Genomic DNA, 17,222 nt, shown 5'->3' with positions numbered 1-17,222 from the left:
TACCGATATGCATTGGCCAAAATATCGGTAACGGCAACGAAAAACCGATATCGGTCGATCACTAATCTAGATCCAGTGGTCACCCCAGTCTGGCCAGCGAGCACGCGCAGACCTAAGCTCTGCTCTAGGTTCGACTGCGACCTAGCCCCACCTCGTGAGGTCACATACGACCGGGTCTCGGCCTGAGTCGCAGGGTTCCACCTGGCCAACAGCCCCACATTTCGATAGTGAGAGGTTCTGTCTGGAGCGGTGCCCGTCTTGTTCCTGGTATGGTGAGTAGCTGTCCCCCCCCTGGAGGGTTTTGGGGTGGATGTGGGCCCCCTTTTTGGAACAGTCTGACCCCCGGGTTCCTCTCCTTTCCGTCAGGCACCCCCTTTCATCTGTCCCCCCACCCTCACCCCTCTACTTATGCTGGGGCTGTGTGGGTGGTCTGATCCACCTCCTGGGGTGGGGGCAGGGCGTTATGCTGGTGATGGGGCCAGTGGGATGCGCCACCGGCGACCAGATGATTGCTGTGCAGGGGGAATTGTACCTGGCGGGGGCTCCTGCCAGGGCCCCCAATCCTGTCTGGGCCTGTCCTTGAGGCCTAGGGATCCCTTTTGGGTCTGTGAGAGCCTCAAGGTGCCACGTGAGGCCGCTGTTTTGCTGTAGCCTGTGTGTTTCTATGCACGGTAGCCTTGTTTGTGTTGTCCGGTGGCCATTTTGCGGTGGTTTGCCTTTGAAAATAGCTGCGGCATGACAGTGGAGCCCTGTGGGTGGCGATTTTGGTGGTGGGAGCCTGTCCTCATCCCCTGGTGCTGACTCCTGGATCTTTTCACTTCCTGATTGCGGCACGTGGAGTGCAGATTATCCTGGTGGCTTCTTCTGGGTGGTGAGTCTGATGGGGTTCTCTCCCTCGCTGCTGGGGATCGCTTGGTGCTTTGTGCCTGGTGACTGGGTGGTGCTGCCAGCGCGGTGGGGGTTTTCCCTTTGCACTGTTTTCCACTTTTTGTGGGTTATCCCTGGTGATTAATGATGTCTTTGGAGCACCTCTCCCTACCTGATCGCCTCTCTGAGGCTGTGGGGCCCTCCGGTCCCAACCATCCATCGATGCACTGACAGCGGTCCTGGAGTTTTTTGTCCCGGGTGGAGGTGGCCTTCGGGCGACGGGCTAGAAAAAAAAAAAAAACAGGCGCCCTGAATTCTCGGGTAGGGAAGAGGATTCCCTCACATCTGCAACCGCGTGCAGAAAGGCGCTGGTGGAAGCACTGATTGTATCTGTGCGTGAGACCTTGAAGATGGAGGATACAGCTGTGTCGAAGGTCCCTTTGGCACTCACAAGCCATCCAGAGGAGCAAAGGTGTTTCCTTTCCCTGCCTATTTTGACAGAATTGTCGCTAACGAGAAGGGACGACCAAAGCATCCCCTAAGCGATTTACTAAGCATTACCCCTATGAGGAGTCCATTATTAAGAAGTGGACTGTTCCACCGGAGGTGGACAATCCGGTTTCCAGCTTGATCTGGTGCGGCTGGTCGCCGACATTCCTTGGAAGCTTCCTCTCAGGGAGGATCTGCTAACCCAATGACCAATCTTCCATCCTGCTTTGCAGTCGCTGGCTTTGATAGCTTGGCTGTTGAATGCCAGGTGCTGAGGGATAGAGGTTTATCTGAGTCGGTGATTCCAACGCTGTTAAAAGCTAGAAAATCTACTTCTAGGAAGATCTAACATAGTACGTGGAAGATTTGCATTGCGTGGTGCGAGTCTCTTAAGGGTTCATCCACGCTCCTTCTCGGGAGCTCAGATCTTGACCTTTCTTTAACGGGGGAGTTGAACAGAAATTGGCCTTGAGTACCAGGTGTCAGCTTTGGCGTTCTTCTTCCAAAAACCCTTGGCCACACACTCCCTGGTGCGTAACTTTCTTCAGGATGTCCAACATTTGGTTCTTCCAGTGAGGTCTCTGTTGCCACCTTGGGACCTCAATTTGGTCATTTTCAGTCCTCCCAAAAGCCTCCTTTTGAGAATCTTTGGGAGATTCCCTTGCTTACGCTGTCTCAGAAGGTGGCATTTTTGGTGGCTAACTTCCTCTGCATGCAGGGTTCTCCTGTCGTTCACCTCACTTGGTGATTCACAGAGATAAGGTGGTTTTTTGCCCCTGTCCGTCGTTCCTCCCAAAGATTGTCTCTGATTTTCATTTGAATAAAGACATTGTGTTGCCTTCCCTGTGTACCAGTCCGAAACATCTGAAGGAAATTGCCTTGCTTGCCTTGAAAATGGTCTGGGTAATTAGGGTGTACCTGGCAGCTACGGAGACTTTTAGAAAGTCAGACTCCCTATTTGTGCTCACGGATGGGCCTCAGGGTTTTTTTCGCTTCCTCTGTGACCATTTCCAGATTGATTGGGCAGATGGTTATTTAGGCCTATTATATCAAGGGTCAAGTGCCTCCTTTCCCTGTCAAGGAGCACTCTACTCAAACACTTGGTGCCTCCTGGGCCTTCCCTAGTTAAAAGGGAAGTCAAAAACTAACTAAGCTTAAAAGCTATTTCCACCCCTATTCTAAGCCTATTCTATATATCCTGTAAAAGAAAAGATGTCTATACTTTATCTATTCTAAAGTCACACGACCAGGTTCCAGCACTTCAGTGTAAAGGAGGGACAACTGACAGCAGATGCCTCCATAGTAGGCCTGTGGGTGACGTCATCCCCAAGGCTCTGCAGCTGTTGTTGGCAATCTCTCCTCTACATTGAAGCCAGCGCTGGAGAGATCCTATGACTGGGCCGGAGTAACTTCAGAATAGGTATGTAAAGGGAACATAGAATAGGCCAAGTTAGTTTTTGACTCGCCTTTCACATGAAGTGGATTTATATCCTTTGTAGCTGTTGAGAGTTTATATTTAGAGAAATGTTTTTGTGCCTGAAATTCAGCTTTAAAGCGGTAGTATCCCGCTTTTTGACACTTTGACCTACAGGTAAGCCAATCAGCGCGCCGGAGCCGCCGAACCCGGAAGAGACGACGAGGGACCATGGCAGCGCCCGCAGCGATGTCCGGGGGTCCGTGTCGGGGCTTCGTTTTAAGGTAAGTTACACATAATGGGCTAGTATGCGATGCATACTAGCTCATTATGCCTTTGTCTTGCAGGTTGTTTTTTTTTTATTTTTTTTTTAATTGAGTTTACAACCGCTTTAAATTAGTTCACCCTAAAACTAAAGTCTGTAAATCTACTTGCATGCACAATCTAAGACTAACCTATATAGCCCTGTAAAGAAGAAATCGATAAACATTTTCCTGAAGCCGATCCGGTCAGGTCTCCAGCGGCGGAAGCTCTGTGCAGGACACTGAGCTGACAACAGCTGTGAAATGCCTGGGGAGTGACATCACCCATAGAGTTACTATGGGGCTTCCGTTGTCAGCTGCCTCCTCTGCACCCGCCTCCACAGAGAAGCACTGACAGCTCAGCTTGGGACCAGACTGGAGCGGCTGCAGAAAAGGTAGGTATGGCGATTTTCTCTTTACAGGGCTTGATAGGTTAGTCTAAGATTGCAAGTGCGAATACAAGCACTAAATTTATTCTTACTAGGGAAGAGATGCTTGAGAGGAGATATGATAGCGGTATACAAATACCTCAATAGGGATCCCAGCGTAGGAAGAAAAACTTTTCAGTCTCAGGGAATGTAGGACACAGGGCCACACAATGAGATTGGAGTAAAAGTGGTTTACCCTTAAGTTGTGTAGGGGTTTGTTCATTGTCAGGGCAATAAGGATGTGAAACTCTCTTCCACAATTGGTGGTGTCAGCGGGGAGTATTGAAATTTTTGAAAGACTCTTGGGTGTGCATCTTAGTGAACACAACATACAGGGATATGGGAAATGATTATCGACATTGACACACATACACCTACACAGGTTGAACTGGATGGACTATTGTCTTTATTCAACCTTACCTACTATAAAGTAGATTTACAGATTTTAGTTTTACCTTCTACTTTAAGTCAGTATTGTCTTCTGTTATGTACTTCCCTTTCCTTTACTAACCTGCCACTCTGTTCAGCAGCAGAGAGCAGTTAAAGGAAGCCCTGTGTAAGCTCAGAGTCACCTCAGTCAGAGCCTAAATAGGACTGAGGTTCCTCGCTTTACCCCATGTGACAGCATTGGACCAATCTCCATGCACCAGTGTTTTTACATGCTCCACCATACACACGCTCCACCATACACACATGTGCAGAGTATTTTACTTTGCTTCTGGAGTCTGGCTAAAGCAGTGGGAGAGCGAAGATAAGTATGTGTTGCTGGGGAGGGGGACCTGTTGCTTTGTCCTGCATGGGTAAAGCACAGGCTTGCTTTCATCCCAAGCAAATTTTATCTCTGACGTGAAAAAATAAAAATTATTACAGACAGCAAAACCCCCTTATTTTCCAGGGGTTTTTCCATAAAACCCCTTGGCTTTTCCAACTTCTAGGCATCCCCCCCCATGCAAGCAATTTGTCAGTTTCCACTTTGTAAAACAAGGTTGGTATCTGATTTCCAACACTGTTGGATCATTTTACAGGCTATAGATAGAGCACAAGAAAATGCTAATTGTCTCTCCACATCTAGCATTATATCACCTACATATCCTAAAATGCATACCAAGGGGACACAGGAAATATTAACGTTTCCAGGGCTTTGGAAAACTTGTGCCAATATCCGTGTTGTTTCAACAAGGCTTAAGCATGCGTGTAGTATTTGTGATCACATTTCCACCTGGTTCAGGTGGATTCAGATAAAATAGATTCAGTTCAACCTCCAAGGCTGTATACACCTACAGTATATGCAATTTAGCAAGAAGTGGTAAAAAAAGATACTTACTGTTTTGTATGCAGTTTTCAGAGAAGCTTGTTTTCTAAATGATAATGCCCATATAATAGTGCATGTATCACCTATGACAGTACAAGGACCTGCCATGGTCTGACTTTAGGAAATGGATATAGGAATGATATAGGATTCGCACTAAGGCTGAATTTGAAGTTTCAGACTATTGTTTCTGTGTTTTGCGAAGACTGGGATTTCAGTTTTCGTCAGGTTCTGTAAGCCTGGATCGAGGCCTGGAGCTGGAAAGCACCAAAGTAAGGGTCTTGGATGGGATGGACCCTTCAATCCTGTGTCTAGTTCTTACTGCAGGACTGCAGCTAGAGATGGGCTCGGACGTGTTTGGGATCCTAGTCAAAATCCACCTGCCTAGTCCTGCCAGGAATCCAAAACTGCACACCCTTCACCACAGGCAGTGAGACATTTTGCGGTCTGTGCAGCTGCGGAACGGGAAATGTCTCAATGCCTGTTATTAGCGGTGTGCAGTGCAGGCTTCCTGGCGAAATCGGGCAGGTGGGTTGGCACTTGGATTCCCAACACACCCAAGCTCATCTCTACCTGCAGCCTGTGAGTATAGGACCATTATAATGGCTACGCAACTCTGGGAGACCAAGAGAGGGTCTGGGATACTGAGAAGGCTGGGACAACTACGCAAGTCCATGGGCTTGTGGGAACCGAAGGTTGCATTAACACCATTTTAAATTGCGGGAAAATTTGCCACGATTCTGCCCATGATTTCAAAACGCCTAGGTGCAAATGATAAATCTCGCAATGCACTTTTGAGATGCCATTCATTTGAATGACTCCTAAAATCACGGTGCATTTCTAGCGTGATTGTCACATTGCGTGCAGCATGTTGCCCAAATGAAGCTCCTGAACTTTTTTTTGGATGACAAGCTTCGCGCTAAGCAGTTTTCGACGATTGCTTGTGCAACAGTCGCAGCAGCACTGCACTGCTATTTTAGGTGCCACTTGGCATTGTGCGATTTGTCAGTCACACCTGGGCGTTTTGAAATCTTGGGCAGCATCACGCCAAAAATGTGACTGCAGCCTTAGTCTCAGAGAACAGAGAGAGCCTGGGGTGCCAGGAGTACTAGAATCGCTGCCAGCAATACCAACTTGAGCTGCAAGACACTTCACTGCTGCGCCATGGCCCATCTTTCTACTCATCGCCAATGGGCATGCAGAACCCAAAGAACCAAACGGTGAGATTCCTGCATGCAGCCGGAAGGAGAAGGGCTCTGAATGACTGCCAGATGGGTCAGCAAAAAGGAAAGAGCGAGCTTCAGTTAATATTATCTGACTGTGTAGGGATTAACCAGAAGCTAGTATTTAATCTTTCCAACTCCTCCGACACACATGTTGGTGGTGGTGGGTAACATTTAGGTTATTTACATTTTAATCTGGGGTGCCTCAAGATCTTGCTTACTTTTAAAGGGTTCCATGACTGAAGGTCTAGACAACTGTTTTTATGCATTTGTGATGCCTGTATCACTGGGATGGACACTAAGAGTTGTGCAATAGTTTTGGACAGCTCGCTATGCTGTAAATACAAAACTGAATGCCCAAATCACAAAAACAGTAAAATGAACATTTATGAGCTGCAGTGTGCACAATGCCTTACTTTGCATTGGTGTGTAGGGAAAAAAATGTAACTTTGCATTGGTGATCAGGGCTGTCGAGGGCTGCTTAAAAATATGATCTGGCCTGTTCTAAATACATTACCATAAAAAAGGGCAGCACGTTTATCATGTGTACAAATGTCCATCATTGCCGATAAGGCTCATGATCACAGTGCCATTAACCCTGGTTCATGAGGCTCTGGCGTTTAGCTGCAGGCAGAGGGCACTGGTGAACTGTCCTGCACCATTGCCGGCAGCCCGTTTAAACTCCTAATAAAGGCTGACAGATGCTGTGGCATGACAGTACACAGACAGTACATGCCCGGGGTGAATACTCAGAATGCTTGTTTTTCGAGCATTCGTCCCAGGGTGCAAGCTGCACAAAACTTAGAGGAGTGCCACCCCCACCACCAAAAAATTAAGTCAGCAGCCACAAACACTGTAGCTGCTGACTTTTAACATTAGGACACTTACCTGTCCAAGGATCCCGAGATGTCACCACCCCAGCTGACTTTTCATTCGGCTCTCGGGTGCTGCTGCCATCATTCCTTGTAAGGGAAATCGGCAGTGAAACCTTGTGGCTTCAGCTCCCTATTGTGAGGCCATGGTGAGGTCCCCCAGAAGTGGGTACGGGTACCTGTTAAAAAACGGTTACCCCCCCCACGAAAGGTGCCAAATGTGGGGGAGGAGGCAGCAAACAAGGAGAGCTTCCTCTTTTGGGTGGACCTAAGCTGTCTGCCTTGCATAGAGTTTGACAGGCTGCCAGGAATGGTGCACCTGTAGCCCAACACAGGAGCCTCCTGGGGCCTAGTTCTCACAACTCATTGCATTTGCCAAAACAGTACTGTTTACTCACTTTACCTTATGTGTTAAAATTTTGAAGGATTCTCTGGAGGTTGAAAACTTTGAAAGCACCGCTCCGATAGCCTCTGTTCTGGGAAAGACAAAACCGAGGCTATTGGCCCCGTGCTACTGGTTCAGTGTGCTGAAGGCTACATACAGAACTTTGAGCACACCATTAAACTGATATCCGTCAGCCTGGTGGTTCTCGATCAATCAGTAGTAGCAGCTGGGGGAACCCCAAAGTTACTTTTGGGCAAATATAAATCTGCTGCCATGGTAGCCTTGTTGCAGAACCCCAGTTGAGAAACCCTGCTCTCTTCTGTTGTGCCTAAACATCACTCCCCCTGCATTTTGATGTATAAGTGCCCGTGCACACACATGTGATGTAAGACATTGCATGTGATTCACACCGCACTGGTGTGCAAATTACATGCGATGTCTGTGCGATGCAAATTCAGCCATACAGATTGCATGGCTGAACTTGCATTGCATTCTGGCCAGAGTCGCGCTGGACCCTTTTTTTGGTCCGCACCAGAATCTGATCACATGGGTGTTCACACCTATGCGATCCGATTCCTGTTCGAACTGACAGTTCACACTGCGATATGTGAACTAATCTGGGGGCGCTGTTAACTTTGTATTGACGCTCCCAGCAGTTTGCATATGGCAGTGTAAACTGCCTGCGAGTCGAGTACGACGCGGGAACCCGCAGTGAACCGGCACTAAGTGAGTGAAGGAAAGGGAGCTGGACTGATCAGATACAGAGACTTTCCATCCTGATGGAAATAGTGTTACTGAGACTAAATTACATTATCTGATTACCAGCAGAGACACGCAAAACATCACTAGTGAAAATCGCTTGGTGTAATGCCAGCTGCTCTTCCTTTCATCCATTCTCACCTTCATCTGTTGCAGTGACACTGGAAGCCACAACAGACATTTATATTAAGACATTCTATTAGCTGATTGTCCCATAACCTGCAAGTCCTCTAATTAGGATGATGGACTGGTTTTAGTCAGCTAATTTTAGGACAAATCTGGGATGATCCTTTTTTAATTTTAATTGCAGACTTGTTTCCTGTTATGAACTGTGCTAATCATACGTGACTGATATTGCTACTCATAGAACAGTTTAAAGTGGAACTCCAGGCAAAATATTTTTTAGTTAGTTTGGATAAAATGGGGAAAGGCCTGATCCTCTGCCAGGTGTTAATTATTGATATGTCCCTTTTTTTATAGGGTTTTTTTTTTTTTTTTTTTTTTTTTTTACACCATATCCGATGAGCTGCAATTTTTTTTCACACTACTGCACATGTATGGTGTGAACAAAGCTTATAGAGGATAATTAATTTCTGTGTGCCCTGTTCACACCTGGTGTGTCGAAAAAGCAGCTCAATGGACATGGTGTGAACATTTAAAGTAGAACTATAGGCAAAAAATGCCTATAATTTCCATTTTGTATAGAGCAAGGAAGGGTTATAACCCCTGTCCCTTTTTTTTTTTTTTTTCATCATCTGTGTCCCATTTGCGGAGATTTCCCTTCACTTCTTGTCTCATAGCCAAACTGAAAGTGAGAGGAAATCCCTGCAAATTAAGGGAATTCCTTGTGGCCCCCAGGTCACCAGAACTGGTGTCCCCATTGGAAGATTTCCCCTCTACTACTTTTCTGGCGACAACCCAAAATTTGGGATTTTCTGTTACTTTCACTTCTAATGATCATGGTACACAGGACAAATAGAGAGGGTCAATCTCCTTTAGGGTCCTTCTTCACACGGGCTTTCCGCCCAGCAAACTCTGTTTTGCTCAGCGGAGATCGATCCGTTGATCCCCGCTGAGCAGGTGGATGACAGGTCCGTCTCCGCTTACTTTGCAGAAATGGAGCTGTCAGATCTACGCTCTCTATGGGAGATTGGATGAAAACAAACCGCCTGTCTGTTTTCATCCGATCCTATGTGATCCGATCCTCCAGATGATGGAAAATAGGGTTATCATGCGTCTGGATTTCACGGACGATCGGATCGTAGAGCAGTGGGTGTCAGTGGAGATGCCACCGGTCACCGCTGACATCTGCTGCTCCATAGGACTGCATGGAGCATTCCATCAGGTCCGTCTGAAAAACTGACAGGCGGACCTGATTGGAAAGCCGTGTGAAAGGGGCCTAATAGGGAGGAACAGACCACAATAAAAATGGACAAGCATTCTAATTTATCTCCACTCTATCCAAAACTAAAAAATGAGAGTTTTTCCTTTTAGTTGTATTTAAAGTATAACTAAAGGCCAAACTTATTTATTTCTTTTTTTTTTTTCAGTTTCAGTCCTATTTATGATTATAAGTAAAAGAAAATCCCAAGTTTTGGGTTGCCCCCAGAACCCCAGAAAAAGAATAGAGAGGAAATCTTCCAATGGAAACACTATATTTGGTGACCCCGGGGCCCCCAAGAAAATCCTTTAATTTATTGTGATTTCCTATCACTATCTGTTTTGGCTATGGGACAGGAAACTCCCCCATTGGGACATAGAGGGCGAAACGAAAAAAAAAAAAAAAATCTTACAGGGATTATAACCCTCCCTTACTCTATCCAAAATGGAAAAAAAAAAGTTTTGCCTTTATAGTTTTTCATCTTTTCCGGTCCCCTGCCGGCACTCATAGCTTCTCCTCTTTATCCACTGCCCCTGTAGGAAGCTGCACTTGTTGGGGCACTTGTGCAGGCTCACTCCTACCTCCTTCTGCCTGCGTCCACAGACACAGACGACGGGGCATGGCCCCGTCCCTGCTCTCTTGTCACAGAGTTTAGTTGACAACAGCAATGGCAGACAGCAGTCAATGGCTCCCGCTGCTGTAGATCTGCCCCATGCGGAGGGACAGAATGGAGAGAGCTGCTGCTTTTGTGCACATCGCCGGATCGCGATTAGGCTCAGGTAAGTATAAGGGGGTGGGGCTTTGGGGGGGAGATTGATACAGGAATTTCTTTATCTTCAGGCATATTAAGTATGCAGGTAAAAAAACTTCAGCCATTAGAACAACTTTTAGTGCTCTTCTTCTTTGTCCACAATTCCATGCAACTAACCCCCGATGGTGCTCTGTCGTTTTCAGGCAGTTTGACGTAATCGCATGCAATGCAGGATCAGCAGTCCTGCATTTCTAATTTTCAGCAGTCCTGATATTTTTAATTATTTTTAAAAAAAATACTAGCAGGTAGGGTTTTTATGACCCTTTTTGGCCTCTTCTGTCATAAATGCTTCTCCCTGCCTATCAGCTGTCAATCTACACTAAGCTGCTCATGCACAGGTCAGCGTGCATTTACGGCAATGCTCTGTGCCATGATGTGACTCCTGTGCGCATTCGCATGGGAGTGGCATCATTGTGGCCCGGTAAGTGAATCCGGAAGGAAGACCAGGCGAAGTGGGAAGCACATGTCACTGGTTCAATGCCGGAGGGCTATATCTGACAGATAAGTCTGTCATAATGTACTTATATGTGGTGCATACTATCACATTATGACATAAACCACCGGGGTCTGGTTAAAAAAAAAAAAAAGCAGAGGGAAGAGGAGTAGCACACTGGCTGCTGAGGGAATGACACATAAGGTAAGTAAAAATGCTTTTTAATGATACCCTAGAGCCTAGACAAAAATGAGCATTTATTCCTTGCAGGGGGTGGGACAGAAGTAGAAGGTTAACAGAGACTGTAACCCTTCCCTGCTCTGTAGTGGAATTCCATTTTACTTACAATTTAAAAAAAAGAACCCAGACGTGCACAATGAGAGTTTAGGAACGTTCGCTCCTGCAGTCATTTTTGTTACGTTTTTCATGTAGTCCTTTCTGCACAGGTGTTTTCTGGTTAAAGGATCCAAGCCAAAAGAGGAACTAAAATGGTTTTTAGTTTAGTTTTTTCAGTTTTTTTTGTGTTTACATGTTTAAATGCTGTTTCATATCCTTTTGCTAATGCTTGTTTAAAATCATTATTTTTATTCCAAATATTTAATGCAGAGTTCATCCATGACACTGTCTTTAACAGACATGCTAGGCTTTCTAATAAGAAAGCCTAGCAATGCCTGTTTGCTTTTCGACTTCTTTTAACCGGGAGTCACTTTGGGTGGGGGGGCCCATGGAACATGGAACCCAGCTTACCTTAGAGAGGGTGGGAAACCCGTCTCAGTTCTCTAGGCCCCTCTTACATGTAAATCAGCCTGTGTCTCTTAGAGGCACAGGGTGACCGAGAAAATGATGGACAACTATTTAATGGACACTGAGAATGTGGTTTGGATTACTTCAAATGGGACAGTAATATTTATCAACAATATATCTCAAAAAATATTTGAAGATTAATTCCCACTTTACACCATGAGACTTGCAGCCTGTTGTAGACCGTTGCCATGAAGTCTATGACTCCTGAATAATCAAAGCATTGCTTAGATGTGGATTCCATGGTTTGTGTCACCTATTGTTTGTCTGTCTGCTAGTATTGTGTGCACTCCACCTAGGCTGGTTTAAGTGACTAGTTAGCTCAACTATTATTATTAAATCACTGTCCGCTATTAGTTGCTAGTGGGCAAGTAGTATACTGTTTGTGTTGGTTGTTCCTTAGATATGTTAATTATATTTCTATATACAATTTCATCTGCAAACAATAATATAATCAGGCACCTGACCTGGTGGGGTATATATTCTGTGTGAGTTTGTTCAGTACTGCGTTCCAGATCTCATACAAGCTATTTGTCGGCTAGTCTTGTATGTTATGCGGCTATACTATCTGATATCTATGTTCAAGACTGGAGGAAGTGGTATAGTGACGGAAGCACTCATGCACGGTGTGGGTCGGTTCCTGTCACACATACCTCCCAACGTTTTGAGATGGCAACGAGAGACACCTATTAGCAGAAAGCATGTTGGCATAGGACACACCCCCATGCCACGCCCCCCTTAAAGGAGAATTATACATAAAAAATTAGTTAGGCCCACAAGTGTTGTTTTTTGCCGCTACTATTACTTTATACCGGCTTTTGAAATGTACAAATGCAGCTGTTTAGAAAATGGTTCAAAGGTTCAGCACTTGAAAACGCTTTTTGATAGTGAATTTTTATATACAACTATATAGATCTGACCAAAATGAGGGACAAAGGAGGAGGACAGAGGGACAGTCCCTCTAAATCAGGACAGTTGGGAGCTATGCTTATAACTGAAAAGCAATATGTTTCCGTATCTGCTAGAAGGGTGTATCTTATTCAGCTGTGTGTTGAGAAGAGGTAGAGCTATCTGCTCCTTTTCACAATTTCTCAGATTTTCTTGTCGTTGAAAAATAGGATTTTTTTTTTCAGGGTAATGTTCACTTGAAAGCAAACCATGCTTTAGGCTGGGTTCACACTGATGTGATTTGGATGCAGGTTTCCCCGTATCGAGTTTGCATGGCAGGAGACTGTAATCAGCACTCAATGGAGCCAGTTCACACACCTCCAGGGCGGCCGCGGTTTGCACTGGAAAAGGGTCTTGTGCATCTTTGGCTCTGTTTCAGACCTGATTTGCACCTAAAATGGAGAACAGGGACTCGCCAGAACCCCTGCAACAAGCCGCAGCTAGTGTCAACCCGAGTCACACAAGGCAAAGCCACTCGCTATATTCTTGAAGCACACCCACCTTTTTTGTCTCTACCCCACCGCTCCAGTCAACTCCTAGAGCAAAGAAAATACCCAATACTTTTCAATATGGCTGTGCATGTGACCCACTCCTCTTCTTCTCATGTGACAGCTCTGGTGCTTGTTAATTGACCTAGCACTGTTAAATGAAGGCAGGGAGACCGTTCTCGTCCCTGAGAACAACTAGCTTACAGAGGGGTTTTCCTTGCTTCCTTCCTCATTGCCAGTGACTGAAAGAGAAGTTGGGGAGGTAAGGAAATGTGAGTATGTCCAGCTTGGGAGGGGGATTGGCCACAGTACATTCAAACAGGCAGATTCCTTTAAACCCATCAGTTCAGAAATAATAATGTACTTTCCCTTTTTCTAGGTTCACAAAGAACCTTTCCCCCGACAAGATCAATCTCAGCACCCTTAAAGGAGAAGGCCAGCTGACCAACCTGGAGCTGGATGAAGATGTGCTGCAGAACATGCTTGACCTCCCCACCTGGCTCGCCATCAACAAAGTCTTCTGCAACAAAGCTGCTATTCGGGTTGGTTAAACTTAACATGTGTCTTCCTCCTATCTAGTCCAAATTATTTCTTTTCAGGTGTCACATTGATGATCAAGGACATTGGCCAGTGCCATGTGGAAATTGTGCAGCTCCCTAACGCACCTACACTGGATTATTCAGAGACTTTCTGCTATACAAACCAGCTAATAGGAACTACATTACAGATTTATGGTCAAGTTCGTTTATGTTGAAATTTCCCTATACAGAATTTAGCTTTAAATAAAGTTGAAACTGTAAATCACAGTATTTCCTTTTTTTGCTTTCCTGTAAAGAGCAGCGAAACTGCCCATTTCATAATTCTTGTAATTCCCTCCCACGTTTTTATAATGCTTGTCTGCATTTAAAGTAGTTTTAGAGCCAAAACTTTTTTCTTTGGTAGGGTTTAGTAGAATACCTGGCAGTTATTTTTTTTTATTTGGTTTACTCTGGCTCTTCCCTAGAGGGCCCCCTCACCCTCCCAGTTCGGAGAGAGTAAAAAGACCGAAGGCCACAGATCCTTCCCCTTGTACTTTGGTAGATGCACAAAAGAGATAAGCTTTATAGAAGAGATAAGCTGTGCTACTGCAGGAAAGCTGCAATGGATATCTAGCTTTTTGCTTTTCTGGCTGGCAGGAATGCCTGGAATACAAAAATAACTGAACAGAATTATAAAAACCCTATGTACGTGCTTTAGGTGTGGTTTTAGTAATTTGCCCAAAATTCAGATTTAGGCGCAGCAGTACACTTTTCAGCCTATTCATTTAAATGAGCTAAAATCGCACTGGATCGCTGAAAATTTAATGCATATACTACATTTCAGAAATGCACAACACCAAATGTCGTGGTACGGCGGAACTGTATGATCCGATGCAGGCAAACACAGTACATATTACACACATTACACATTTTTAGGCACACAGTTAACCCTATGATTGCCCCTAGCTGTTAACCCCTTCTCAGCCAGTGTCATTAGTACAGTGACCGTGTACAGTACTATCACTGACTACTGTATTAGGCTGGCCATACGTTGTACAACTTTCTTAAAATTTTCTGTACACTTTTTTTGAAATTTACCTTCAACTATGTAGTACAAAAGCCTACCTAATTGGATACAAGTAAAAGTGTTGTTTAGCTTTGACCTCCTATTATGTGGTTGTGGTAAATCTAACAGAAAATTGTACAAGAAAATTGAACATGTATGGTCAGCCTTAGTGTCACTGGAGATGTCAGGGTCAGTCAGTCCCCATCCTGTGCCAGTTTGCCTGCCGCGCTATCAAAGTCCCACTATAAATCACTGATCACTGCCATTAGTAGTATAAGTGTCCATTCACATTGATCCAACTTGGTCCTCGCACTCCCACTGTGTAGTACAGGAGCCATTCTAATAGGAGTGACACAAGTCGCTCCGACTTAGAAAAAGGGTCCTGTACTACTTCGGGGCGACCTGGAGGCGACTTGCATAGACATTCATGTTATAAAGTCTGTGCAAGTCGCGCCGAAGTCGCGCTGCACACGACTTCACAGGTCGCCCCCCGAAGTCGGAGCGACCTAATGTGAACGGGGGCTTAAAAAAGTTCCAGTATATATTGTTTTTTTCCCAAATATTTTGGCTTTTTTTTGTTTTATATTTAATAAAAAAAAAACCCCACTAAGGATTAAATACCACTAAAAGAAAGCTCTATCAGTGCCAGTTCACATTTGTGCGATGGGGGAATGCTGCGAATATACAGCGTGTTCCTGCATCGCATCCACACCCCTGGCAGTTCACACTGCCATATGCGATACGCTGGGGGTGTCAATTAAAAGTTAACGACACCCCCAGACAAGATCGCATATCGCAGTGCGATCTGTAAGTTCGCACAGAATCGAATCGCATTAGTGTAAACCACTATGCGATCCGATTCTGCTGCAGACCAAAAAGAGGGTCCTGTGCGTCTTTTAGTGCGATTGCGGTGCAAATTCAGCCATACAAACTGTATGGCTGAATTTGCACCGCACAGAGATCGCATGTAATTTTAGGAGCAGTGCGCTCCGAATTACATGCGATCACTGTGATCGAACTAATGTGAACCAGGACTTAGTGTGAAAAAAAAATTACATACGTTTTATTTGCGTACAGTGTTGCATGCCTGAACAAATTGCAGTTAAAGTAGTAATAGCAAAAAATAGCAAAGTAGTAATGGCAAAAAATTCCCTGGTCATGAAGGGGGTAAAACCTTCTAGAGCTGAGGCGGTTAATCTCCTGGTTTTTTTTTTTTTCCAATTGGAGAGTTGCAGAATCACAGTGGAACTGCACAGGTCCACATTCCTGTGCGATCCCTGTGCTACTCAGTGCACTGCGCTTTTCAGCCTATTTATTTGAATGGGCTAAAATCCCATTAGATCGCAGAGAATCGAATGCATGCGCTACTTTTCAGAAATGCACAACACCTAATCTCATGTTACTGCGGTACCGTACCATCCAGTGCAGGCAAACGCACTGCATTTGCGATCTGCGTTTGGGGTGTCATTAGAAATATAAAGACACCCTTAGTAGATCGCATACCTAGTGCGCTCGGAATGCGGGTTTCCCGCACCGCATTTTGGTGTAAAGGAGCTCTAAAACATTTAAAAAATATTTTGAATATAGTAGGAAATGGTTTACCCACATCCGGACCACCCACTGCACTTATACTGAGGAAGGGCAGCCCTACTGCACTGGATCGCATACATGATGTAATTCGCTAAAGCACAAGTCGATTAGCAGGTCCTCGTCCAGTCCCGGGACCTGCTAATCGGTTTATCGAGTGAAAGGGCAGAGCCCTGTGTTTAATAAAAACACAGGGCTCTGTACAAAGAGCAGAGATGTGGCTGTTTTTTTTTTCTCAGCCACATCTCTTAATAAAATAAGCACACATTACACAGTTAGGCACACAGTTAACTTTTTCTTTGCTTGCCCCTAGATGTTAAGCCCTTCCCAGCCAGTGTCAGTAGTACAGTGACTGTGTTTTGTATTATTATTGATCACTCTATTAGTATCACTGGAGATGTCCTGTCATTTAGTCGGTTCCCATCCTGTGTCAGTTAGTGTCAGATTGTCAGCCGCACTATCGCATTCCCACTAGAAGTTGCTATAAATTCCAATCAAACCAATCAATATACACTTATTGGGATTTTTTTTTTTTTTTTTTTTTTTTTTTACTAAAGACATGTAGCAGAATACATTTTGAACTAAATTTATGAAGGAATTTGATTTTATTGGATGTGTTTTATAACAGAGAGTAGAGATTTTTTTTTTTTTTCAAAAATATTGGCCTTTCTTTTTCTATGAAAAAACAAAAAAACCCAGTGGTGGTCAAATACCACTAAAAGAAAGCTCTATTTGTGTGAAAAAATTACATAAATTAATTTTTTGTGCAGCGTTTCATGACTGCAATTTCCAGTTAGAGTAGCGCTGTGCCGAATAGAAAGAAATGCCCTACTCATGAAGGGGGTAAAGCCTTCTGGAGCGGAGTTGGTTAATCTCCTGTTTTTTTTTTCCCAATTGGAGAGTTGCAGAATCCATAACATCCATAATTCCACCCCCCCCCTCCCTGCAGACAGAGCGTTTTTATCTGAAAAAGTGCCCCATTAGAGCAGTGTTAATTTTGGCAGCAATTTCAATTTAGTTTTAGTCTTAGTCTTAGGACTAGAATGGCATTTTAGTTTTAGTCCCATTTTAGTCTTCTGCAAGTGTTTTAGTTTTTATAAACAGACCCCTAAGTATTCATATGGCCAATAGATTTAAACAT

The 17,222-nt window shown here is 44.7% G+C and overlaps 1 protein-coding gene across 2 annotated transcripts in view; it reads left to right on the top strand.

The window, feature by feature from the left end:
- Positions 1 to 17,222, top strand: part of BLTP3B (bridge-like lipid transfer protein family member 3B) — a 167,510-nt gene that overhangs the window by 41,260 nt on the left and 109,028 nt on the right. For both annotated transcript variants that reach the window (XM_082253146.1, XM_082253147.1), the window contains exon 2: positions 13,290 to 13,452. In XM_082253146.1, coding sequence (XP_082109272.1) covers positions 13,290 to 13,452 — 163 coding nt within the window. The remainder of the gene's footprint in view (positions 1 to 13,289; positions 13,453 to 17,222) is intronic.

This window comes from Pelophylax lessonae (genome assembly GCF_965119305.1).
Source record: "Pelophylax lessonae genome assembly, chromosome: 4".
In the NCBI taxonomy this organism is placed as follows: domain Eukaryota; kingdom Metazoa; phylum Chordata; class Amphibia; order Anura; family Ranidae; genus Pelophylax; species Pelophylax lessonae.
This window is presented reverse-complemented; position numbering and strand designations above follow the sequence as displayed.